General features: G+C 35.1%; 5 protein-coding genes across 6 annotated transcripts; 2 read left to right on the forward strand and 3 right to left on the reverse strand.

Annotated features, from left to right (window-relative positions):
• Window positions 1-45: 45 nt before the first annotated feature.
• On the reverse strand, window positions 46-1,567 carry LOC135791537 (aldo-keto reductase family 1 member A1-like). The gene is made up of 3 exons (XM_065301948.1): window positions 1,195-1,567; window positions 851-1,135; window positions 46-791 (listed from the first exon to the last, which is right to left on the reverse strand). The coding sequence occupies exons 1-3, from the start codon at window positions 1,264-1,266 to the stop codon at window positions 201-203; spliced, it is 948 nt and encodes a 315-aa protein (XP_065158020.1). The 5' UTR covers window positions 1,267-1,567; the 3' UTR covers window positions 46-200.
• A 531-nt stretch (window positions 1,568-2,098) lies between these two features.
• On the reverse strand, window positions 2,099-3,862 carry Ufm1 (Ubiquitin-fold modifier 1). 2 transcript variants are annotated; one of them, XM_065302147.1, is made up of 4 exons: window positions 3,691-3,862; window positions 3,559-3,615; window positions 2,325-2,455; window positions 2,099-2,267 (listed from the first exon to the last, which is right to left on the reverse strand). In XM_065302147.1, exons 1-4 carry the CDS (start codon window positions 3,693-3,695, stop codon window positions 2,197-2,199), a joined length of 264 nt encoding a protein of 87 aa, XP_065158219.1. In that variant the 5' UTR covers window positions 3,696-3,862; the 3' UTR covers window positions 2,099-2,196. The 2 variants fall into 2 exon arrangements, with proteins under 2 accessions (XP_065158219.1, XP_065158217.1); XM_065302145.1 differs by lacking the exons at window positions 2,099-2,267; window positions 2,325-2,455 and adding an exon at window positions 2,467-3,494 and having other exon boundaries at window positions 3,691-3,776.
• A 209-nt stretch (window positions 3,863-4,071) lies between these two features.
• LOC135792047 (transcriptional regulator ATRX-like) lies at window positions 4,072-5,065 on the forward strand. The gene is given in 4 exon segments (XM_065302673.1): window positions 4,072-4,350; window positions 4,426-4,500; window positions 4,565-4,938; window positions 4,940-5,065. Coding segments are annotated over 4 exon segments (645 nt in total). The 5' UTR covers window positions 4,072-4,280.
• Window positions 4,918-7,344, forward strand: LOC135791675 (uncharacterized). The gene is made up of 2 exons (XM_065302144.1): window positions 4,918-5,061; window positions 5,126-7,344. Exon 2 carries the CDS (start codon window positions 5,148-5,150, stop codon window positions 6,990-6,992), a length of 1,845 nt encoding a protein of 614 aa, XP_065158216.1. The 5' UTR covers window positions 4,918-5,061; window positions 5,126-5,147; the 3' UTR covers window positions 6,993-7,344.
• On the reverse strand, window positions 7,182-25,072 carry SP1173 (major facilitator superfamily domain-containing protein SP1173). Its single transcript, XM_065302143.1, has 6 exons — window positions 24,781-25,072; window positions 9,864-10,347; window positions 9,695-9,802; window positions 9,457-9,636; window positions 8,301-9,399; window positions 7,182-8,239 (listed from the first exon to the last, which is right to left on the reverse strand). The coding sequence occupies exons 2-6, from the start codon at window positions 10,188-10,190 to the stop codon at window positions 7,950-7,952; spliced, it is 2,004 nt and encodes a 667-aa protein (XP_065158215.1). The 5' UTR covers window positions 10,191-10,347; window positions 24,781-25,072; the 3' UTR covers window positions 7,182-7,949.
• Window positions 25,073-26,608: the final 1,536 nt, after the last annotated feature.

The following is a 26,608-nucleotide window of genomic DNA, read 5'->3' on the forward strand; positions in this document are numbered from 1 at the left end:
ATTTATGTTAAAATAAGTAATTTGTATCTTAAAAATGAATGTACATTATTTTCCAGTTGTTTTATTTGCTTCCATCATCCTATTCTTCATATACAAGCAATAAAGTAGATTTTGTTAACAATAATTATTAGATAACATTGTAATAGAAAATATTTGTAACAAATTTTCACAAGTGCTTAGAAAATTAAACATTTTGTTCTTTAAACATCATCATTGAAAGGATAATGTGGATGATCAGCATAATAAGTCAAAGGACAAACTCTTTTGTTCTTATTGCATGAGTCCAAGTAAGCCACATCATCATCATGTAAAACAAAATCAAAGATATTAATGTTTTCTTGAATACGCGACTTTGTCACCGATTTTGGAATGACAGATACACCCAAAGAAGCAAGATATCTGAGCACAACTTGTGCAGGACTTTTGTTATATTTCTTTGCCATTTCAATAACCTTAGGATCATTAATGGTAGGATCTGGAAAACCAGGAGTGCCTGCATTTTCACTTCGTCCAAGTGGACAGTATCCAGTGATGACAATTCCATGTTGTTTACATGCGGCAATCAAAGGCTTCTGGTTTAAGTTAGGATTGCACTCAACTTGATTGACTGCAGGTAAGATTGTAGCTGCTGCAACAAGCCTCTCAATTTGTGACTGATTAAAATTGGAAACACCAATTGATTTAGCAAGGCCAAGATTGACACATTCCTGCATACCCTCCCAGGTCTCCAAATAATCAATATCACTATATGCTGCCTTGCCATCATTTATAGGCCACAGAGAAACATCCTCCTATTATGTAATTATAACCAATCAGTATAGTTTTAAATGTAAATCAATTAAAAACTTACTTTAAATGCAAAAGGCCAATGAACCAGATACAAATCAATATATGACATTTGCAGTGACTGTAGAGTCTCCTTTAGCATAGGCACAACTTTATTCTTGGCATGAAAATTATTCCACAACTTGCTTGTGATAAACAAATCCTCGCGTTTCACCTTTCCTTCATTGATTTTATCCTTGATTGCCTTACCAATTTCATCCTCATTGCCATAGAACCAGGCACAGTCAAAGTGTCTGTAGCCACAGTCAATGGCATCTTTCACAGCTCTTTCAACTTCTCCTGTACCAGACTAAAATATATTTTGTTTATAAAATACTATTGATATAGATAATCAAAGTATTAAAATACCTTATAGGTGCCTAGCCCAACAATGGGCATTTCACGTCCATTGTTTAATTTTAATGTCTGCGACGTTAACATTTTTGATATTAGGTTGCACCGGCTGGCTTGATTAATCGTAATTACCGAGCGCGATGACTGAACGAGACGTAGTGAATTGTTTCAATGCCACACTGTTTGTATTCGCGGTGTTTGCGCTTTACAAAATCGTGGGAGTTGGTGGGCATTTGTGGACAGTAGATTACGACATTCTACGATCTTAAACGAATAATAGTGATTTCACGGTATTTGCGATAGTATTTTTATTGTATCAACGATGTGCAAATATGGATAAACAAATCAAATTTTTAATATCACCTCAACTTGGTTATTTTATGACAACAAACACTTGAAACTTATCTGAGAACGTTATGAAACTGATTTTACACGTGCTAATCATGCTTGTAACACGCTTTAAGATTTATCTAGTTATTATTAGATAATAACTTGAAAGTTTATTAAATCTAATTTATTTCAATGAAAAAACTTACAGTCCTATCTTCTTGAATTTGTATGGACACGAGAATCACTATTTATTTCACCGGTATTGATAAATAACTAGTGATAAAATGACAAAGTCAAAAAACAGATAAATCCAAGCAAACTTGTTCCAAGAACTCACCTGAGCTGATTTAATGCAAATAAGTGCATTGTAGCGTCATCTTGCGTCGGATAAAAGAGTTATGCTTAAGTATTATACTCACACTGATACGGTATCTCCATGACCGGTTACTATGCAACAGTTGTATGTTACTCACACAAGAACAGAAATTTAATGCAAATAACTGCATCTAAGAGCCATCTACGCTTAATTTAAGAAGCTCTCTTCCGATATTGTCTTTGTATTTCAACAGGCAGAACGTATTCAAAGCAATAACCGTTCAATATTTAATTTAATTGCTGTAAATATACTATTAATCAATATAGATATAAATTCAAATGGAACAAAATGAAACAAATACAAAATATAAATTAGCACAGGTGTCCAACACGATCCCTCGGAATGAGTCGCAGTTCAGAGCCATGTTTCAAAAAGATGTTGCCTACAATCCAATAATGCATCAAAACAACTTACATCACCAAATATAACATCAAATTACCTGCGGTTTGCTGTGGATTAATACCAACACCATCATCAGTGATGATAGCAGAGGTCGCCGGCGGAACTTTGAATTCTTCAGCGGCAAATTTTAACACTGCCGTGAAAGGTGTATTCTCTGGTACGCTCAAACTAGACAAAAATTTAATCAATCAGTTTATTTTCAATCTCAAACCACACTTTTGTTCCTATACTAGTCTTGGCATTATTTATCCTATCGCAGCAGTAATTCTTAAGTTTTAAATCATCAGAGTCGTGGAACTTTCTTAAAATAAAGCAAGCATCGGTGAATGTCACCGAACTACAGATTGAATTCGAGTCGGCAATCCAAGAACAATCTTCATAATTAAACATTGTAATTAAATATACAATAAAATTCATGTATAACTCTAAAAATGCAGTGTTTTTCGTACATATTTGTACAACTATTTCAATTGTATCTTTACTTAGAAGTGCCATCCAGAATTTTTCACTTAATGCAGTTCTATCTAACATTTTGGGCTTTAATTTTGTTATAATCAGTTCTTTTAAATCATCACTAGCTTGATCACTGTTTAATACAATCAATAATGTTTTAATATTTTGTTCGATTTTGTAAACATTCAACATGGAATCGATTGCTTTCGATATAGAATTAGAATTTTGCTTAATTAACTCATTATTCCATGCATTTATCAATAACTCATAATTTAAACTATCCCAATCAATTTGCGCACTATTTAACTGTACATATTCATTCACAGCTGCAATATTTTCAGCCTCAAATATTATATTAGTTAATACATCAGAAAAATCTTCCTGTGATTTTAAAGCAAGAAACATTTTGACAGCAACATCACAAAAATCATTATTTGAACGGAAATATTTGGCTAATAAATGAGATGTGGCTTTCTGATAGAATTCAATTTTATAATCATATTTTCTTTTATGTTTTTCAAGTGAATAAGACTCAATAAGTGATATAAATTGATCTACACAGTCTTTCTTCTTTTGTTTTTCAACTACATCCTCAACAAACTTTGCCAGCTTGAAACTGCTTATAATATAATCTGAATCAGCATCTTGTAAAGCTCCTTCATAAACTTTAAGATATTGACTTATATTATAGAGTGTTTCTAATAAGTTATCTTCTTTGTTTGTCCCCATGGTAATTAGTTGCTATGCCACTCATCTGAAACAAAAATTGTGGACTGTAGCAACTAATTACCATCAGAACTGACTACTTGGCTACTTACACTTTGAAGGGTAGTTTTGGATCTGATGTTAACGTGATTTTAAACGTTACTTTCGACCTAGAAGTGTGCAAGATGTTGAAATTACAAGGTTAGAACATATGTTGAGTTGAAATTATAGTTTATTCTACTTACGCCATTCTGATTAATTAAATAAAAGCAAATCTGGTGTATGTGATAATGTTGAAGGGTTTTCTTTTGAATCCAATTGGAATAAAACCAGCAACGTATTGGATAAATATTTCCACTTGTGCACGATTCGTGGAAAAACGAGTTTACATATTCGTCAGCTATTGGCATGTACGGATGGTTGCAGACAGTTTTAAGTAGAAGTTTAGTTTTATGATTGAAACTTAATATATTCAAGCAGTTTGAATGGCTTTAATAGTATAAAAATTAGTAAGAAATAATGAATATTATGTGTTTTTAATTAGTTATTGAATATTTCTACTAGTGATCGTAAACTCCCTCTATCTAAAAACATGCTATGTTTGCAACTAAACTGACACCGACGCATACAGTTTCATTTGTTCCCCATTAAACTTCAATTGGAAGCACTGCATCTGCAAATGTTAACAATAAATATAGAATAAATTCAATCGCGATTAACATGTCGTTAAGTTTACAATTGTTGTTTTCTTATTGTTGAGAGAGCAGTTGATTTGCAGGTAATTGGCACAATTACCGCCTAATTCCGGCCCAGAAGCATCAAATCTAACCTAAAGATGGATTTGATGGAGCAACTTTTGTGTCCTCAAGTGTGCATGGACGTCGAAGATACTCCCCTGGAGATCGGTAATTCACATTATTTTACTCTACAGTCGTAAAATTATCGGCAGCATTTGAAAGATAATATTTTGCGATTTTCAGAAGCACCAACTAATGAACCAGATGAATCTCCTGAAGCTGATTTGAGCTCTTTACCAATTGAATTACGCGCCAGAGGTAAGTTATTTAGTTGTTCTTAATTAAAATATATAATTCATGATGTATAACTATCTGGTTTTAGTAATATTGGATAATGAGTTTGAGTTCTTGCCAGAGCAAGTGCCTCATGAGCTTCTTCCAAGTGAGGAAGCAGTTCTCAAAGAAGAAGACTTCTCACAAGTGGATTACTTAAAGAATGCAAAACTGCATTGCACTGCATGTAACAAACATATTGGTACAGCACTAGTGGAACAATTAGACAGATATATTCATCCTGAGTTGAACACACTCATGTGTCACAATTGTTTCAAGTTCTATGGCAGTGGAGTTTTTGAAAAGGATGAAGATGGTAGTGAATTATACTGCAAATGGTGTGGGCAAGGTGGGACAGTCATGTGCTGTTCAGACTGTCCACTTGTATTCTGCCAGAATTGTGTTAAAAAGAATTTAGGGAATTCAGAAACTTGCTAGCATTAAAAACTCTGACAACTGGAGCTGTTTCAAGTGTGATCCTGAGCAAATTTCTAAGTTTCACATCACCTGCCATGTATTGCATGAGTATACTAATAAACAATTGAGGTAAGTGTTGTAATATTTCTTATATATAAGTATTTTATTCTATTTTTGTAAATTTTTAATGTAGAGCTGCAGTTGCTACAAGAAATATGTTCTTAGTAAAAGATGACTTTTCAACTTGTTGCACAAAACGTAAGCGCCGCAAATCCGCTGATTCTGACGATGAAAACGATGAATTCCTACCTACCAAGATGAAAAAAACCAAAGCGAAATCCTCTACGATCAATAAAGATGTCATTAAAGCACCAGCGCCTGCTATACTTAAGCGTGCATTAACCACACTCAATGCTGAGCCGAAAAGTGGCCAAAAGAATGTATTCCAACGTTTACAACTGCAAACTTCCTATGCAGTACCATCTAACAATTCCGTGTTGAATTTTCATCTTTCGCCCGTTGGTCAATGCCAGCCAGATCCAAACCTACCATCGCTCGCGCAACTGATGCCTTCCATATTGCAATCGATGGTACCTGCTGCCGCCAGCAATAATTCACAACCCATGCGGATACAATATCAACCTCTACGACCAGACTCTGCTCAACCATCTTCAATACACGTAGTCAATCCGAAACCGAGTATGAAAACCGCCTGGTTGTCGAATACAGTCGCATCTGTGAAGATACAAGCGCAGTCTTTGATTAGGGAAGCGGATGGCGTCAAGAAATCGATGAGTACTGTAAAGAACTACGCGGATCTCGCCAATTTGCACAACCGACTGCAGAGGGCGATGGCCGAGTGCACAAATCGTTTAATTTATACCCGGAAAGAAATGCACAATAATTTCTTGAAGTACCTGAAGTCCAATCACGTCTCACATTCGTCGGTTCCCAACAATATTAGCGTCCAGCCTGGTCATCCAAAGGCTAATTCTGTTTTAAAGATCAGAAAGAACTTTGCTGCTAAATCCACGACAAAAGCTGCTAGTAGTGTTGTAACGGCCGCGATTGATTTGTGTGATGATGATGACGATGAGGTAATTCCTTCTGAATCCGTTAAAACCACTTTAGAAAGTGGGAATGACGACCCTTTGGCAATTAGTGATGATGACGATGATGAGGATAGTATGGTTTCGCAAGCGTATTTATTTACCCCGGAGGTTGCTTTATCAGTTGGCGATGAGTTGGTTACCGATCCAGTTTTGGACCTGACTGATGATCAACTTCCACCTCCACCTGTTGAATCCGAGTTACCCACACAAAATGGTAGTATTATTGATAATTTTATCAATGAAAACAGGGAAGCCAAGTATGATACTTCAAAAATGTCATTAAAAGAATTCAAGCGGGCCATATCTGCAAAAATAATTTTATGTCGCGATGATTTAACAAAGTTGAAAAGTTCTAAAATCGAAGAAATTTCAACCTCGAATGATATTGAAATTGTAGATGAGTCGGCGGGGGCATCGTCTGGTTTTGATTTTGTGCGAGAAATGCAGAACGAGATTCAGTCAGTTTCCGTTCGTGGCATTGACGCCAGCCCGCCTGATTCATCGAAAATAAACTCACCCCCAATCATTGCCGATATAGCTCAATCATCGAAAAACAACGAGGATCGGGTGCCAGGCATCGACCTGGCCCTGGAGGCCATTAAACAACTCACGGAGACCATTACTGAGACAATCACCGAATCCAAGATGGCGGAGGACATTGACAGTAATGATAATGTGAAGTGCCAAGAACCTACAGGTACGGTTAGTGATAAACAAAACCCGACATCTTCAACCGGCAATTGTTCAGTTGAAGCACCCGAAAAGACAACCCCTGATAATGAAAAGTGTGCAGAATTAGAGACTTTTAAAAGTGATGTTAACCAAGATGATCTATTAGAGCATCCATCTTTAAACGTCACACCTCCTGCCATATGTTTGGAAGACATGGTGAAGATTTACGATGCATGTGAAACGACTATCGATGGTGACATGGTGCCGGCCGACTAGATGTATTCAAATAATTTTTACCAGGTTGATAATCTCATTGAAAGTACGATTTTTTTATACATTAAAACTCTTTCAAACTTGAGTATTTATAGTTATGTTAAACGTTGTTAGTTGAATTAGATGTAAAGAGAGAGTTAATCGTCCCACATTACTTCAATTTTTAAGCTTACATATTTAATTGACAGTTAGTTGGGTTTTGGGCATTGCCTGTTTATATTTTATTTTTTATTTAAACATTTAAAAATAACATCAACAGAGATTTATATGTAAAATATGAACGCCGGTTTGATACGCTCCTTGTTTTAAGTTTACTTGTCATGAAATCGCATTAAAAGATAAAATTCACAAATTACATTTCTTGATATTTGTGTATAAATTCTATGCAAACTTATAAAAAAACAATAGAATAATTAAAGCTGCGATTACAACGTCTGCTGCGTGACATTTGTAAATATAAGTCGAAAACGAAGAACGAATCCGAATCTATAGCAATTCAAAACTGTACAACGTTTCTTTGACGCTTTCAAGTTTACTTGTCGATGAGTTCTCATTCTGCAGTTGGCAAATGTTTTTCATTTTCTTCAAAAAAAAATACAAATAAATACGATGGTAAAAAATGTTCCATAAAGTTACTCTTTAACATTAGCATGTACACTCTACTTATGTAAATTTATAGTAAATATGAACACACATTGTTTATATATATTATATATCAATAGAACTACGCAGCTATTTGTATGTAAGGACATTTAGATATTTGTGTGATGCGAAAAGTCGAACGGTAAATATTCGGTATTAATTTGGATGTTATTTCTCATAAAGTTTATAAAACATTTAAAGCACTGTTATTGTTCAACATTCATATCAAAAATATGCAGCCGTTTGGTATTGATTTCTGTGTGTTTGAATGTTTAATATCGGTGCTGCCAGTTTTATATCATTTGTGATTGTGAAATATTAATATCTAAAGTGTCCCTTTTTCGCTCGTCCGTTGTGATAGACTCGGAGTGGGGTGTAGTTGCCATTGTTGGCTGAACTCGCCCCTGTACCATTTACAGTAGACGGGGCTGGTCTCGGGGGTAGGCTTAGAGGTGCCGCGTAGGTGGGTTTCAAAAATAGATGGTATATCAGGAAATATAAGGTTGCGACAATTGCAGCCACGATTGCGAACCATTTGTGTACGTTTTCGAACTGGTCTGGTTTGCCTGAATATGCGAGGCCTCCGATAAGGGCACCTAGGAAACGCCCTGAAAGAAAAAAATAATTTGTTATGTTTTTGTGATATATTTTAATATTTTCATGTCTTACCAATGCAGAAATGGGCAATGACAGGCATGGCTTGTCCACACACTGTGAATCTACGTGGTACTAAGTGCCTCAAGTACAAAACGGCAGTGATCCACATCATGTGCAGGGTAAAGATCTCCAAAGCTTCACAAAACAGCAATAAACCTGGATCTTGAATGAAAGTCAATCCTGTGTAGTGTAATATGTAGAAGGTGAAGCAAGATATCAAAATATTTGTGTGTCCGCAGTAATCTACGATCTTTTCTGCGTAGAACAAGAATGGTACAGCTGGTAATGCCCCAGCAGTGATAGCTAAACCGATCAGTAATGGTGAACCAGCTAAATCTCCAATCCTCCACGGGAAGTATGAATCGATAGCACTCCAAAACACTCCCAGGAGTGTTAAAACCACTGCTAAACCAGCCGTTTCTAAGCTGTACTTCCTAATTGAAGACATGGGCAGTGCCAGAAGGCCGCATCGTGTGTGCCACCACCATTCTGGCGGGCTAAGTGGCATCTTCCAGTCTAATAAAACAATCAACGCGGCGATAATCATCGTAGCTGAGAATAATATCAACGACACTAGGGGTATATCAATACCGCCTATAAGCGGCGCAAAAATGGCGAGACCCAATGCGCCACATGCAAATTGTTTACCCACATCTCCACGCCCCGTGCTGGTTTCTCTCGTCGCAATGATAACAGCAGCTCCAATCAGGGCCACCGCGGCGGCTGGGAATATATCTGCCAGTGAACGAATAAACAAATACAGCCAAAAACTGATATTGTTGTATCCACATTCGGTGACTTTGAGCATGTTCTCGGAGCGATATGGCTCGTGAACGTTGCATTTGACAATAGGTCGGCATTGATTTGCCGATTTGCTGAGATTCGCATGGATTTCTTCTCCGATACGGCAGTGGAAGTTGGAACCGATTGGATACGTGCATATCGCTGGCGGTTCGTCTTCGTTTTCGGAAACTGGAGTTGTGGACGGATTGAGGTTCACGCGTAAATCGATGGGTTTGGAGTATTTGGTGAATACTTCGCAGACTACGGCACCCTCAGTGTCGGTGTAACAGAGATGTGGGTGTGGCAGAACTTCATCTACTTGTGGTTTCTGAGAAATTCAAAAAATATAAATATTTACTAAATTTTCATTGATAAATACACTTACGACGATTTCTTCTTCGTCAGTAGCAATGAGGTCGTTCTCGTTGTAGTCGTTATCATCGAGGCCTTCTTCCGGGCTACCGTTGATGTCTTGATCTGGGAATATAGTCGTCGGCGAGTCTGAATCGAATTCTAAGTCGGTGGAACACGTGAAACGGCAGTTGGAAACATATAGCGATCCTCTCTGTTAATGTAAACACAAATTTAATGTATAATTTTACGCTTGACGTGTTAAATATTACTTTTTCCGGATTCCATGCGTGACAAGTCTGTTCGGTTCCACAACGCTCTTGTAAAACTACGCCGCCATTTTGGTCACAAGTAAATATCACATTCGGAGGACTACGAACCTTTAAAAATAATTTTTAGTTGGATTACAACATTATTAAACAAATGTATTCATAAACTTACAATAACTGGAACTAATGTTAACATCCAATACAAAATGGCGCTCATGATGAGACACACAGCAATCATTACACGCAGATATCTTCCAGTTTTACTACGTTGATTACCACCTCCAGAACCACCCGCGAGTTTATCCGCTAAAGGTCCTGCAATTGCAGGTCCCAAAAGTGCTATACATGGCGCCACAATCGAAATGGTTTTTGATTCGTCCAAGGTAAGCCCTTTGGCAGTCATGTGCATCGGCAGAAAGGGAAACAGACATCCCAGCCCACCAAAGAAAAGGAATATCACGCATTTCAGCGTTATAAGATTCGTGTTAACGTACTTCATCTTCGTACTCGTTGAAAAACTTAATTTAAATTAAATGTAAATGTGATTCGATCAAACAACGTTGAACTATAAACTACAGGACTAGTGGATACTTATGGATGCGTGTGTATTACGTCATCCTGGCGAGTTTCGTCGAGCAGCGCGATATCAGATTCATCTGAAAACAACAAAAGGCATCATTAATTTACCAAAGAAAAAAATCGAAGAATCTTATTAGGTGCATCATAGGTGGCCTAATAATGTATGTTTTCAGCGTTGTGTTGCTGAGTGCTTGAGTAACTTTTGTTTCTGGTTGAGTTTGGCGCGTTTCCTCGGTTCGTGATATGAATGGAAACGACTCGAACAACTCGCAGCAACAAATCAAGCTGGAGGTGAGAAAGGCGCGGATGCGTGGAGCATACATGAGTGTGAGGTAACAACCGGTGATGGTAACTGATGGTAAAACTTGCCGGTAACGTCATCACACCGCGAGCGGTTCAAAAGGAATAAAAAATCAACGTGTTTAGCCTTGAACAAAAAGCACCGAAAGTTAACCGTCCGTAAAGAACCGTGACCTTTATGTATTTACCATTTTGATGCTAGTATAACAAACAAAAATCATCTTCTAGCGTTAGTAGACTAATCTAAATGATTCCATAGCAATTATTTTGGTTGATAAATCTTTATTTTCATTAATTCTTGGGTTAGAGAGACGGAAAAGTGATATTTTCAATGCGTTACGAACGAATTTAACGCGCATACTCATTATCATGGTACCCTCGTCCGGTGTGCCGGTTTCTACCTTCTGTGGCTCATAAAGATAATGAAACCGAAGAAATTTTAACTACAGGAAGAATAAAGAATGCTCGAGAATAGAACTGGACGCATGCATCTTGATTAGGTGTCTGAACTGGTCTAGCTCGCTGCTTTTACTTGTAAACTATTCAAAGCATACCTACCAGCAAATAAATAGGCATTCAACAATTTTCACGCTCGTTTGATCATTTCTCAAAGTATACTCGACTGAATAACGTCTACTTAGCGTTCAAGTTCACTTGAGTATCATAAATGCTTGACCACGAATGGATAACACTTGTTGATGTTTATTATTAATCAATAATCACTGTAATATTGCATTTTTAAGTTATTTTTAATGCTGTAGCAAGAGAGTGTAATTCTCTACATAGTATATTTACGTTTTTAATATTCATGGCACTTGCAACGCAATTAAAAGTAAATACACTGCGATATTCTACAGGCGTCGATACGTGACTACAATCATAATTAACAGACATGTTGGATGATTACAACTCGCGCGAGAACCGTTGACAACTTCCAGTGGACACGTACTTTTCCTCCGAACGAAGTTAATCAATGTTTAATGCAAATTGAAATCCAGAGAAATCATCAACTTTATAAAAACACGTCTTATCTTAATGTTTGGTCGTGGTATGTAATTTTACGACGATATAATGAATTCACATTAAATAAATCAGTTTTAGAATGCATTTTGTTATCAAAGCATACGTGTCCTTGAATTTTCCAAAACAATTGAATCGTTATCGCTACATTTCCACCTTGGAAACGCAGACGGTTGCTTTGCAAATGTCACGAATAATCATCATAACATTCGTATATTTTTAGTCGAACAGAAAAATATTATTTTATTAACATTAAACTATGCCATTTATATGGTAAATATAATATATTTAGTTAAATGTTTGTAGGATGAAGTCATGATCGTGCTGCTAAGTTGTTTCCTTCGCTTGCTATTTTGTTTTGAATTGTGCAATATAGCGAAGGAGTAGGTAGGTAGATATCGTGCGGCGTGTGCCATTGGTTTTTATAAATAAATCGGTGACCGAGTGTCGAGTGCCATTTTCCTATGCGGTATTAAAATTAAACGATGGTGAACACACTCCTTATAGGTAGCAAGAACTGATCACGCTATACCATTGCAAAATCACTGAAATAATGAGCTATTTAATTGCATACATTCTAGTTGCCATGGCGATATTTTACAATTTTACTTGCTTTTGCCTGCGACTTAGTCTCGATAGTGTTTAATAAAAATGTAATTTGTTTTTACTCTCTTGTTCTAGACATAGTATGTGTCAGTTCTGTCAATAAAATTTGCAATTTTATTTTAAAGAAATTAATTATATAAAGAATAGCTAATAATGTACTTCAGCGCGCCATCTCGGATTCAACTATTTAACTATAACTATGATTGAATCTCAATACCAATTTTTATCCTATTAAAAAAGGCTATTTTTAGGGTTTTCCCGGCAATTATTTGAATTTTTCTCGGCGCAAAAACCATCCTTAGACTTTAACAAACATTTTTAAAAAAGAATTGGCCAAATTGGTCAAGGCGTTGTTGAGTTATGCGCTTACCAACACATTTTGCGATTCATTTTTATATTATCGACAAAGTGAAAAGTGTGAACGTATAAAACGGTAAAATATTCGAAATTCTAAACAAAAGTCAATTGAAATAAATTTGCATAGATTAAAAACTGTGTACAGTGTAGCAACACGAAATGCAACGTGCTTTCAATGACGATTAGATTCTGGGTCATTGTAGTAATGTAGTAACACGAACGAAACGAACACGATATCGGCGTTCGCCATTTGGCGAGGACAATTTCGTACGGTTCGTAGGTGCTTGCTACTGGGCTGGCTCAAAATCTAGGCGAACATAGGCGAGTTTTGAGTCATCGCCGCGAATAAACAAAACGACGATACAAACATACACATTCTCCCAACGCATCCGAAACCCAGGGACAGGAATAAACAACTACACTATACAAATAATTCTCACTATTCCGCGCTGGCCACGCATGCGCTACGAAACTTATAAATAAGTTTACGAGAAAAACTCGTAAAACTCTAGTAGTAAAAAATTCACAGATAAAAGAAGCCGGCGTATTTTCAATTTCCAATCTGAATTCTTCAAAGAAGAAAAGAAGAGAGAAATTGATTGCTACGAACCGCATCTGATGGTAAATAATGCACCATTTGTGCATTGTACCCCCGAGCGTCTAAATATGAGCAAATAACATTGTCTGCCGAGTGCAATATGCCGAACCGCAGACTCTAAATACTGCCGAATCCTTGCATTGTTCCCGGCTGTGCAAAACACACTGAAACGCATCGTGATTGACGGATTATTTGCTCAGGAACCGAACGGAAGAGGGGTTTACTCGCCGGCAGACAAGTCTTACTTACTACACGACGTGATGTTTTGCGATCTCAAAGGGATTGGAATTGATTCGAGGGTAAAATAACCCCAAGGTTATCTCTCCAACTACCCTTTCAACTTTAATACACCAGTTATATATTTTGAAGTAATTACTTTGCGTTGCATTTTTATGGTTTTGTGTTTATCTGGCTGAAACCAATTTGGTTGCACTTGGTATTGAATGTTGATTGATTCCATCCGGAAATAGATGTGCCCGCTGTGCGGTGCATTGCGTACTAAATAAAGTGCGGCCAGCTATTTATTATACTTAGCTGTGCCTGCTACACGCAAACAAATAGATGATATAACATTCGGAACGGAAACGATCTTATTTTTATTTCTCGCACTTCCCTTAAGTAAGCAAACGGTTATGCAACCAAATGCGCAATTTATTTATACAGTGCACACACAAAAAAAAACTTGAGAAGCATCATCTGTTGCTCATTAATTCGTAAATCAGTAGACATCAAATGTTACACTTGATTTAAGTGCGTTTTTATGTCGCTGTAATTTTTTTCGGAGGCAAACTCATAAAATAAAATGTTTCGAGTGTTAGATCACACATTTTCGAGCGGATTTATTTCGGATAAAAGGTTTTCAGGGGTTCAGCCTAACAGAATGTCCAAATGTCAGAGGGAAGCTTTTTCCGTCGACCATTAAGACGTGTTTGCGCGCATCACACGAATCCACAAGGCGTTTATTAGAAGCGAAGTTGACGTATACGTAGAGATAGACCAGGAAGGATCTGAGTTGACATAAGGACCTTCCAAGGCTAAGAATAGAATAAAATGAAATTGTCATCCTGAGAATACGCGCAAAACGATTGAAAAAATAATTTCTTATCTTTTATTGAAAAATGTAATATTTAGTTGATTGGGTCGGATGTGAAATTTGTTTGGTGATAAATTTAGCTCAACCGAGTTATGTTGAGTGTGGTGGCCTGACCTGACACATTCTGCGTGAATATGGCAAATGTGATGTCCCATCATGCTCTATTTTCCATCATCATCATCAGCCTCCTGCCTCCCGTACGTGCATATATCGATTTCCTATCCGCCTATTCCGCCTTCTATTCCGGTCGCTGGCCCAATTCAACTTTCATCCATAATTTCGCCACTCTTCATTTGGCACGCACACGATTAATTCGTCTTTGCGTTTCCTGTCCTTTCATAACATTTCCTTTGCTTTCATTGCGTTTTACTACACGTTGCCAATAAATAATTTGCGTCCAAATTCAAATTCAAATAACATTCAGAGATATTTACAAAATCATGACCCTAATATCGCTGTGGTAAATAAATAAATGTCGTAATTGGTTTTAACATTAATATTTGTACACTCATTAACTCCGTCTAGATATATTTAGATATTACTTCATAAATTTTTGTTTGTCGCAGAAAATATCAGCGAAAACAAGTTTCAAACGCAGTAAAATCAATTATTCTTAGTTGCTTAGACATTATTTGAGATTTATTCTGTAATCGAGTGCAATGAAAACATTCAAACCATGTAATTCTATTATTACCGTCGCCTCAATTCGAATAAACACACGAATCTCGCGAGTAAACGCGCGAAAACGTGTTTTCCACATTAAAATACCACAAGTAACACAAAACTAGCGCACTTTTAACACGCGTGTATTCCTTCCAGCACCACCTCAAACGCTTAAATGATTGATAAATTTACGTGGGCATGAAGTAATCGTCAGCATCTACTGCTTGGAGCAATACTCCTAGTTGAATTAATAATGAACGTGGGTTATTGTTTCAACTTAGCACGTATACTATGACTTTTCTTACAACTCCAGTTGTTGTTTCATTCAATCCGTGCACCAGCTATTGTTTTCAACGTGTAATAGTAATACAGCAATGTTAATAATAGTTTCGTTAACTGGTTTACTTTCCGTTTCTTGCTTCCAGCTAAATTTAGCGCTTCTGACGATTGTGATTGTTTGTCATAGCGAAACGCGTCTTCCTGACTTGGGTTTCTTCGAATTCAACGTGGGACTGCTTCCGGAAGTAATATGAGCCGGTGCATGTGCAAAAACAAGGTGTTGTCAACGTTTTTGTAAAACATTCCGGCAATTTTCTAAGTGAATAGATAAATTCACGGTGTGGCTTGGTGGCTACATGAAATAAATCATAAACAATCTTTGCAGCGAGATGATGTAACGCACAATTTATGCAACCTATGCAATTTGCGCAATTCGCCGCAATTATAAAGAATTTACTGCTGGTTTAAAGTTTGCTGCAGTCATGACCTTACGTGCACCGTGCGTATTTCATCATAAATTTTCCTATTTTTCAAATTGCTTGCCACCAACGCTGAGGATGTAAAATTCTACGGACATTATCATGATTCCTATGATTATGTTGTTCAGCGTTGTAATAACGTCTCTGCGCGTTTATAATCTACAAATTTATAACTCTGGCTCTTGCATACTGAATTTTATCTTAAATTGTTGCTGGGCTTTTATAAATTTAACTCACAAATTTTGTAATATGTCTAGACGGTATCCACTGCTGCAATGACTTCATAAGGCTCAAAATAATCATGACTATGATTATAAATGAACATAATAAACGCTAGAATATCCACAAAATGGCGCTGGGTGTTATTACTGTTCGGTATTATGATGATGCAGTGCGCAATATCAAGTGGGATTGCAGCGTACATAAAAGAGTCATCTGCTTCATTGTAAAATATGTTATTAGTGTGGGTGGACTTCCTATTTTATTTTCATTCATGCATACATTTAATATTCAACAAAATATCAACTTTACACATCGAAACACTTTAAATTTTGAGGTTAAAAAGGTTAAAAGAGGTTAGGTTTATGTTTTTGATTAATTTTCACGTTTTAACTTTGAATTCACTGAATGTGTTGAATGTATTTAGCGCTATAAGTCATAGTTTGCAAGTAACATGGATAACATGAATACAAATCGCTTGGGAACACGCACAACGAGCGCATATATCGCAATCGGCGTTTGCGATTGACATTAATCGCAATCAGAACATCAGGACTACGCCTAACGATAAGTCGCATGCTATGATTATAAAATGTGTAATATATAGCATGTTATATTCATTCATAATGTTACTATGGTTTATAGTACGAATTAACGAAGAATTTGCTCAAGGCGAAACGCCAACAATGAATAACTAATATAAGTACCTTTGCATTTTAAAAACTACAATTCAAGGTAATTATATGTTATTGTTGGTATATACAGTAATTAATTGCTTTGGAATGAATATCTGTTGTGTTTTATGTGGTTGCTAAAGATTGTTATTAAATTTTTTATTTCTAATATAAAAATGAATCGTAAAATGTGTTGGTAAGCGCATAACTCAACAACGCCTCGACCAATTTGGCCAATTCTTTTTTTAAATATTTGTTAAAGTCCTAGGATGGTTTTTATGGCGAGAAAAATTTGAATAATTGCAAGGAAAACTCTAAAGACAGCCTTTCTCTCTAGGATAAAAGTTGGCATTGAGATTCAATCATAGTAATAGTTAAGTAGTTTAATCCAAGATGGCGCTGAAGTGCATTATTAGTAATTCTTTAAATAATTAATTTCTTTCAAATAAAATTGCGAATCTTATTGATAGAATTGACACATACTACGAGTATGTCTAGAACAAGAGAGTAAAAACGAATTACATTTTTATTATCGCGGGCAAAAGCTAGTTTTCTATAAAAAAAGTTTGTATGTGTGTCCGTAACATTTATCAAAATAAATTTTAATTAATTATACACTTCTATATTCTTCTTACTTCCATAAATCTAATTTCACCTATGCTTTACCTATTAGAATCAGATGACTTTTGACATTGCCTTTTAAGGCACCACAGTCACTCGCCTAGGATTTATTTCCTCCTGCCATCGCTTGTACCAGCATTAAGTGGCATAATAAATTCCTGTCGTTAACTCAACCATTGAAGTGATTTGTTTCTCCTTTTTTTTCAAATCTTTTGTCCTCATAGTCCGTATCATCCACCTATACTACATTGACTGTATTCGTTGATCATCGTTAGCAAGAAATAGCAATCGCAATAAAATCTGAAGATCTGAAAGCTGCGCTTTCCTTATTCGGCAAAAATTGAAAATTTTAATGGGACCACATTCGCGAACCATGTTCCATGCGCCATGCCAGAGCCTTATACAAACAGACACATAACCAATGTAGATTCTTACGGTATAAAAGTAGTAATACAATTTGTTCAGCCAATTATTTTTGACGTTAGTTGTAAAACATTGAATATACCTACGTACATGTGGTTTTATTCATGTGTTTATTGAATTTCTATGACCTGAACCACTTAAGAAGTGATGAATGTGATCGTTTTCATTGATCATTATTTCAAGAACTGGATTAATGATAAAATACAACGCGAATCAACTTGAAACTAAATTTAAAAATTGCGCAGTGTTTATTTTTCTAGCACCTATATTGAGTTGGCCGCGATTTATTGTGCAAACACTTTCAGCTAATGTAAACTATTTATAAATGCAAAGCATTCAGCTTTGTTTTTGATCAATTGTAGATGAAAAGTGTTTTATTGAGATGTTTCCAACGGTTTCCTCATGGACTAAATAAAAATATCTAGTGTAATAGATAATTGAATTTTTACTTTTTAAAAAGAATAATTTACACGTGAAAAAATAAAAACTAGACGCTATTTATATCCTGTAGTTTATAAAAGTAATAATCGTACGTTATTCATCCGTAAATCGCAAAATAAAATCGAATTCAATCGCAGATTGTATCGAATTGAATTGAATGTGTAGTTTAAAGCTCATGTTGAGGATACTAGGCGCCTGTCTTCATGAAAAAACACTAAGATTTCTTAAGAACAAGAAGTTCTTGAAGTCAAGACCTATAGTAGAAATGCATCAGTCGAAATCTATCTTTACAATTACGCTTCGCGTTCGTACTTGCATCACGGGCTCGTTTTTATCTCTTTTGACTCGTCTTTGGTATTACCTGCCTTGTTGCGGGTTATTTCACAAAGTAGTGTGGCGCGAATGTACTTTAAATCTAATGTCACTGCCAGGTTAAAGCTCAAAAGGGGCAAAAACTAGAGTTGCATTATAATAAAAGCAGTAACCGAGAGAAAATCTAGAAATAATATATTAAATATTTTTTTAAGTTTTTCAATGTTTAACCACGTGATGTTTACGCTAGTTTTTCTATTTTCACTTTACTTCCATGTTGAAGTTTTTTGTATTTAAACTTTTCAGTTTTAAATCTTCAAAATTCATTTGTACACTACTGGAAAATGTAAGGTTATAAATTCAGTGACTAAAACCCGTGATTAAAGTACTTTAGTCACGGCCTTGGCTATCCATGTTTAAAGTACCACTTTTTGTGTCTTAAAACCATAGAAAAACTAACGCTTTTAAGGTAAAAGTATAAAATTTTCATTTTGTGTTACCTGTGCACTTTATGCGTCTTATGAAAGAACTACTCCAGCAGCATTAGTAGCTTTTACCCAGACAAGGAATACGCATAGAAAGACAACGCCGCGAGCACATCGCAAACCGCATCAGAATAAAACAACGATGGTAAACTGCATGCGCACCGCAGATTCAACTACACCAAGGTATACATTCGTAAACGAATGATAAAAATGAAACAAAGTGTAGAGAAACAAGCAAAACAAAGCGAATAGATTTGAATTGCTAATTCTTTGTCCCGCTGTGTTGAGCTACTCGCATTTATTTTTATTTACATTGTTGAATATTGCACAAATGTTACACAATAATAAATTCATTATGTATTCTCATATCAATTTGACTTAATTCTGCTAATTTGATTCACGTTTTGTCTTCAACCTGATGAAATGACTAACCACAAGAGTTACCGTCTGGTAAGACTGATTCGTGTGGGTTTATGATGAAGCAATTACACCATTTGCGGTTGTGCCTTTCATGGTTAGTTATAACTATATTATTCATTCATTGTTTTATTGATATGTTTCATGAAAATGATGCAATTTACTACTCTCTACATGGTGCACAAAAATTAATCATTTCCTTTAGAAACTCAGTCATAATAAATTCTTTATAATTAAATTAGTACTTTTTATTTATATTTACTGATAATAATAAAAATGCATAATGCATAATTATTTATTGAATCATAATAAATGATTAATCTTCTTGGAATTTTATTTTCATTAAATTCATCTGAGATCAACACAACACAATGTACAATAATTAATAATATTTACTCATATACAACAGACGAGTCAGCGTTTTTTCATCAAATTGAAAACGCCGAACAACCCACCCCAAAAAGACCATCCTCAAGAGCATTGGGCGCGCCAGATGATTAAATTTAGGGGGACGCATTATTATTGCACCGCATTCCACATCCCATTGTCAGCAACACTACCGAAAAGGGTGAATTTCAATTACGTACGTCATAATTTATCTTTCGTTATCAATTTCGGTGTCATAGATGGTAGATTGCAACTTCCGCATTGCACTTTTGTCACACTGACGCCCAACAAGACAAAAAAACTTTCTATTTACGATCTTACGAAAACACATTAAAATGTACGCCCCATTGAAGTACATATACTGATTGTGCAAAGTCTAATCTTATCGGTAGCAGAATCAAGTCATAGATTAAGATGGATATGCAGATATACAATAGGGGTGCGGTATATGTACGCGTGAATGCGAATTTATCAGAGCGTGTATTTCACACAGGCCATAGGGTATGACTCGTCGTCTAGCCACACTTCGATCGACTCATACTGAAAACGGATGACTATGAGTGAGAGATTAAATTTTAACCCCCTATGAGTGTAATATGGTTAACGTGTGATGCATCACACGATCACATTGTAGGGTGCGCTATGATTTTTATTTTAAGTTATTTTGCTACAAATAATACCGTAATACAAAACGAGGGGTGAGATGTGAAGCGGAACTGTTGTCTGTCGCTGTATGTCGATTCATTCTGACATGGTCATCATTAATTATGCTATTAAATTGTTAAATTCAAGCGTACAAAACGATTACACCAAAGTATTAGGAATATAATTGAGTGTATCGAACAATTTTACACGTTTTGGGTGCCAAATTACATTTGTCGCTGTAAATTGGTATTTTTTTGTTATTTATAATTTAAAATGAATCAAAAATCTGTTTGAAAGCGCATAACTCAACAACGCCTAGACCAATTTGGTCAATTCTTTTTTTAAATGTTTGTTATAGTCCAAGGGTGGTTTTTACGGCCAGAAAAATTCGAATAATTGCCGGGAAAAAGTTGGCATTGAGATTCAATCATAGTTATAGTTAAATAGTTGAATTCGAGATGGCGCACTGAAGTGCATTATTAGCAATTCTTTATAAAATTAATTTCTTTAAAATAAAATTGTGAATCTTATTGATAGAATTCACACATACTATGTTTAGACCAAGAGAGTAAAAAACGAATTACATTTTTATTTAACACAACCGGGATGAAATCGCGGGCAAAACCTAGGTTTTAATCAATTTTGACACATTTTTGACATCATTCATCGGTCATTCTCTCTTGCATCACACGTTCACACTTTGCATGCGTAATGCCATGATGTCATCCTTCACAGCGCGTACTTAATTTAGACGTTGCGTGGAAATAAATTTTATTGACCATGCGTATACGATACGAGAAATTTATGTCCGTTTTATTGCTCAAAACGCTCAAAACGCATCGGTAGACAAGACAGTTTGATGTTCACCGAAAACGAAAGAGTTTTAGCGTGTTTTACGACTCGTAAGAAGATTACTATAACCACGCGCAAAATTTCTACCCTGCGCTAAGGTGCAAAAAGTAATAAATATAAAATCAAATTAACATAAATTATTTTAAAACACATTGGGATATTTTTCTCAACACTTGGTGAACTTATTTTTTATATTTTAAGCCGGTCTAATCTATATAACGAAATAACGCAAAAGTGGGAGCAATAAATGTCAAAACATAACTTCGAGGAACTTTTTTTAGTGTTGGTCGTTTGCCTAGTCGACATAGTTTGAGTGTGACATTCTTTTTTTATGTTTCGGCTAAAAATACATTCATGTTCATAGCGTTGGAATAGAATTAACTAAAAAGAAAAAAAAAACAATCATTTTATCATCCGTATCTACAAATCTAATAATATCAGTGATTTTGTCAGGTTAATAAAGAGTAGTCGTCAACGCCTTACATTATGTTTAAATAATTGGGTTAATGGACGTAACACTCATTAATATCATTCAAAATTGCATTGTGCACATATTAATAGATATTATGGCACATTAGAGACATTATTCGGACTTGTTTTATGCTCATTGCAGCCACAACATGCATTGCGTAAGCGAGTGAGGTCACTGATGGATTTTTTATGTCAGCGTTTATAAATAAACTCGAATAAGAAATACATTTTGGACCAATTAGATTAATAAATAATTGATGTGATAAAAACTTGATTTATTTTGTAACAAATTAACGTATAAGTATAATAAAAATAGTAATAATCATTTTTATAAAAATTACCAGCTTTTGTCCGCGACTTCGTCCCGGTAGTGTTTAATAGAAATGTAATCCGGTTTTACTGTCTTGTTCTAGACATAGTATGTGTCAATTCTATCAATAAGGTTCGCAATTTTATTTTAAAGGAATTAATTAAATAAAGAATTGCTAATAATGGACTTCAGCCCGCCATTTCGGATTCAACTATTTAACGATAGCTATGATTCAATCTCAATGCTAACTTTTATTCTATAGAAAAGGGCGGTCTTTAGTATTTTCCCGGCAATTATTCCAATTTTTCTCGCCGTAAAAACCATCTATGGACGTTAACGAACATTTAAAAAAAGAATTGGCCAAATTCGTTAAGGCGTTGTGGAGTTATGCGCTTACAAACAGATTTTGCGATTTATTTTTATATTATTGATTTGAAAAGAAACGAACGAATGCATTTTATAATAATTTTCTATGACCTAAATACATTCGTAATTTATTACATTAAATATTCCTCGCCTTCTTTTCTCCATACACGCTGCTAGAATACTTTTATATTCATTAATACCTAGAGATTAATTTAATAAGAAATAAATGCTTGTAATGCTTTAATATAAGTTTTATTTGATTTTAATTTTCTCTGTTTCAACACAAATATCTAGGATATTAATATCCTCAAAGATCTCAATTAATCACGTGGCAATCAAAACAAAATTGGTTCTTTGTGCGCGCTCGCCGCTCTCGGCTTTAAACTTACAAATTACACACATTACGAACTAGGTGTGTTGATATTAGCTGCACGACACGCACCACACACAAGGTTCGTGTGGTGTTGTTGTGGGCGGTGGACGTCCACTAGACGATACGGCATAAATGGCATAACATTAACCCGTATTCTCCTGTATATGTGTACGTTGTACGCAAATAAAGACCTAATCGATAGAAGGAAGGAAGAAAGGCGCGTGAAAAAAGTGTTTGCAGCATATTGTCGAACGCTGCACGGAAAATCGCCGTTTTTTTAACCACACGGGCGAAAATATTGCTCCAAAAAGTGTTAGAAGAGTGTAATGACCCTAGTCCTGCTGGTTTCCACAACCAAATATGGTCAATTGTCGTGTTAACCCATCTAGTTCATGCCCACAATGTAGAATTACATACAAAGTGAACTATTATGCCCAAAGGAATATGCTAATGCTTTTATTCAGTTTTCTGCTACCGGTGTTGTGCAGCGTGCTATATTATTCGAATATAGGGCAAACTGCGACGCAGTTTTAACGACGGATATGAAATAAAACGAATGCGTGCTGGAAAAGCTAAAGACCAACCTGCTGCTGAATTTACTACGCGACTATTACATATTCTACAAGTATTAAAGTTTTGTGATTGCAAAGACAAAAAATAAGTAGAACACGTCATAAAAACAAGAGTTATATTTTTCTTAGAATAAATTTAATAATACGCATAACCAAATTTTTAAAAGTTTGACATTTGATGTATAATAAGTTGCCTACATAAAGAAATATTTTTCTATTGCTAAACTGTCCCAGTTTATTTTATTGTGCGATCATTGTGATAATGATATAGTTTAGTGGTGAATCAGAAATGAATTGAAGCGCGTGCCTGGCTTCGAACAGCCGACATTTGTCGATTTTCCATCAAATTAAACCTATTCAATCTATTCGCGGCAATGGCGGCCACGAATTGCGTGCAAATTTACTTCCCGCTTCGTCGCTTCCACGCGGCGAGCAAGCAAACAGCGCAAACACGCGAGAAGATTACTTCAGATTAAGTTAATTAATTTGCGGGCACAAAATACCGAAATCCGAATACATATATAAATGATATTTAGAAATACATAATTTAATCATTCGGTCATGCATGTAATGGCGGAGTCTGATTGGACTATTATTAAATATAAGTGAAATGATCTAATACTCTTACCAATTCAATTAAATTCGTATGTGAATTTGGTACAACGTATAATTAAATAATCGGCCACTCATCAAAATCAATTTAATTGCTTAATATGTTCAATGTTTTATATTATATTAAATTGATGAAATAATTTCGAATATTTTATTATTGGAGTAAAAATTTGTTAAAATTAACAAAAAAACATTAAATTTAATTTAAATATAATACGTGTGTGTTTTTTATTGCTTACACCTTTGATTTCGGCCTTAAGTTCTTCAACATTCTCTAACGGGTCTTTTAACATTTTAAACACTTTTTTCGTCTACGTTACCTCGCCGTGCTCGTTTATCTAACTCAACATCGTTACAAACTTCAAACCATCAACCATGATATACACTTGTATTTCGTTAATGAGTGTTAGTTAGTGAATTTTTCTATTCTGATTCTTCATTATCTACCTTGGCAACAATACAAATATTTTTAAATTCCTTTCTTCTATTATTTTACTCAATATTTTTCAACACCTTGTGTTAAATGTCAAAGTTTACTTGTAATTAATGGTTGGACAAGAGTGTTTGCTATGACATCATCACTCAACACACAATCTGAAAATGTATGTACTTCTACGCAAATCCCATTTACATTACGAGTTTTACACATTTGACATTACTCCACATGCGAGTGCACAGTGCGAGTACTTTAGAGCGCGCATTTCCGCTCACCGAATAATCAACAATTGAATTGAACTCAAAACGTGAAACGAGGTAAAACGCGTAAAAGCGGTCAGGATTCCATCGGGCAGTTAAAATGCTTTGCACAATGACACAATCCGACAGTTCTTGTGCAACAAAACACATTGTTGTCAAGTTATTAATTTTATAAGTTGTAAAAACTGAGAAATGTGTGATTGAAATGTTTTTTGACATAATTATAATATAAAACTTACCTTATTTTATAAACTGCATTAAAATAAATGATATTATCCTTTGATTTATGCGAAAATAAATAATAATCCAACAATGGGTAAGAAAACGTTGCACAAATAATAAAATAAATAATCTTCACAATATAATAATAGGTTTAAAATAATAATGTCGATGTATCCACACTAACTAAACTTCAAGTCGAATTCTTTCAAAAATCAAATTTTTATTTCGTCTCGTAATAAACGCGTATGCGAGCGCTTTTGGCCACTGAGGTCCGTTTCGTGCTGCGCGCCAACGCGAACTACTGTAGAATTGAATGAGGGAGAGATGTGTAGCGTGTGTAGTCCCCGAAAGGCTGACTGCGTCGAACTCCAAGCACGCGACACATGAACACAACGTAGGACGAAAACCTGTGGAATCTATACGGAAAACGCGATGCGCTGCTGGGTCGCGGATGGTCATCCATGCAGAGAATGCCCTAAATGCACCCTTGTATCGAAGAAATAAAGAGAAGAAAGAAAAAAGCCGTGGAGCTTTACTTTAGACTCCCGAAATGTCTTTTGTTGGTTCACTTTCTTTTATGGGATAATCCAAAATGTAAAACCTGTTAGGGAGCTAAGAATAGTGCTGTTATATAAAGACAAATACTTTTGCATCACAACAGAATTAGGGTCGCGTAAACTTGACGAAAATAAACTCGGTAAGGAGGAATAAAAGAAAATTGATAATAATGTCAAGTTTTCTTTATCAAATTGTGTGAAAAATTGGGTACATGATATACATAGTTATTTTTTATTATATTACATCGTATTTTACGATTTTTATTACAGATTTAAAAAATAAACTGGTATTCTCATTTGTTATAATAGATATGAAAACATTAATAATAATACTTGTACGGTTGAAAGTAAAACAAAATACTTTTAAGATAAAAGGTTCAAAATCGCGTTTTCTTGCCAGGCACCTCCTCCAAAATGTTATAAATTAACTATACGTTTAATATACACTAAATAAAATGTATTTATTAATATTTTGTGATTTTTTTTGTGATTTTCTTGGATTTTACAATTTTGTATGCGAGTTTTACATGTTTTACGCAGTTTCTGATGATGCCCACAGGGCGAAACATGTAAAACTCGCATACAAAATTGTAAAATCCAAGAAAATCACAAAATTATATTAATAAATACATTTTATAAACCATGGATTACGTATTCAACTTAGAAAATAATAAAAATACACTAAATATTAACTAAATTTTTGTTTAACAACGTTTAGCAACGTTATGCTTACACTATTTTTTCTACTTTCACTCACCTTTTACGTTTCCACGTTTAGGTTTTAGTATTTGAACTTTTGTATTTAAAATCATCGAAATTTGATTGCACACTACTAGGGAATGTAAGGTTACAAATGCCTTTGACTTGTTTCACTGAAGGCGCATGATATTTCATATGGTTTTCTGCTGCACCGTAGCGAAATGCGCAGGCGTAAGTTCCACCTCGTCACTAAAGCCAGTGACTAAAGTACTTTACACGGCCTTGAACCTTTTTGTGCCTCAAAACTGTGCAAAAACTGGCGCTTTAAAGGTGAAAATAGAAAAATTAAAGTTTTTATTGCTAATTATAAATGAAAACAGTTTATGATAATGATTATGAAAATGTATATTAATTCAAATTTGTCAATTAAGTATTTAAGTATTGTAAATAACAATTACACTTTTTTTTCAATTCGTTTCGACAGAAAATTTTTCTTAAACAAAATTCGGCTCGTCATTAGAGAAAAAAATTAATTTATTGGACATTAATTTAATGAACATTTTAGAGTACTTCCAACAGATTTATGGCG

This window comes from Atheta coriaria, unplaced genomic scaffold (genome assembly GCF_025399875.1).
Source record: "Atheta coriaria isolate IRGN ID8LTWV9N9 unplaced genomic scaffold, Caltech_Dcor_3.1 hic_scaffold_5_pilon, whole genome shotgun sequence".
Taxonomy (NCBI): domain Eukaryota; kingdom Metazoa; phylum Arthropoda; class Insecta; order Coleoptera; family Staphylinidae; genus Dalotia; species Dalotia coriaria.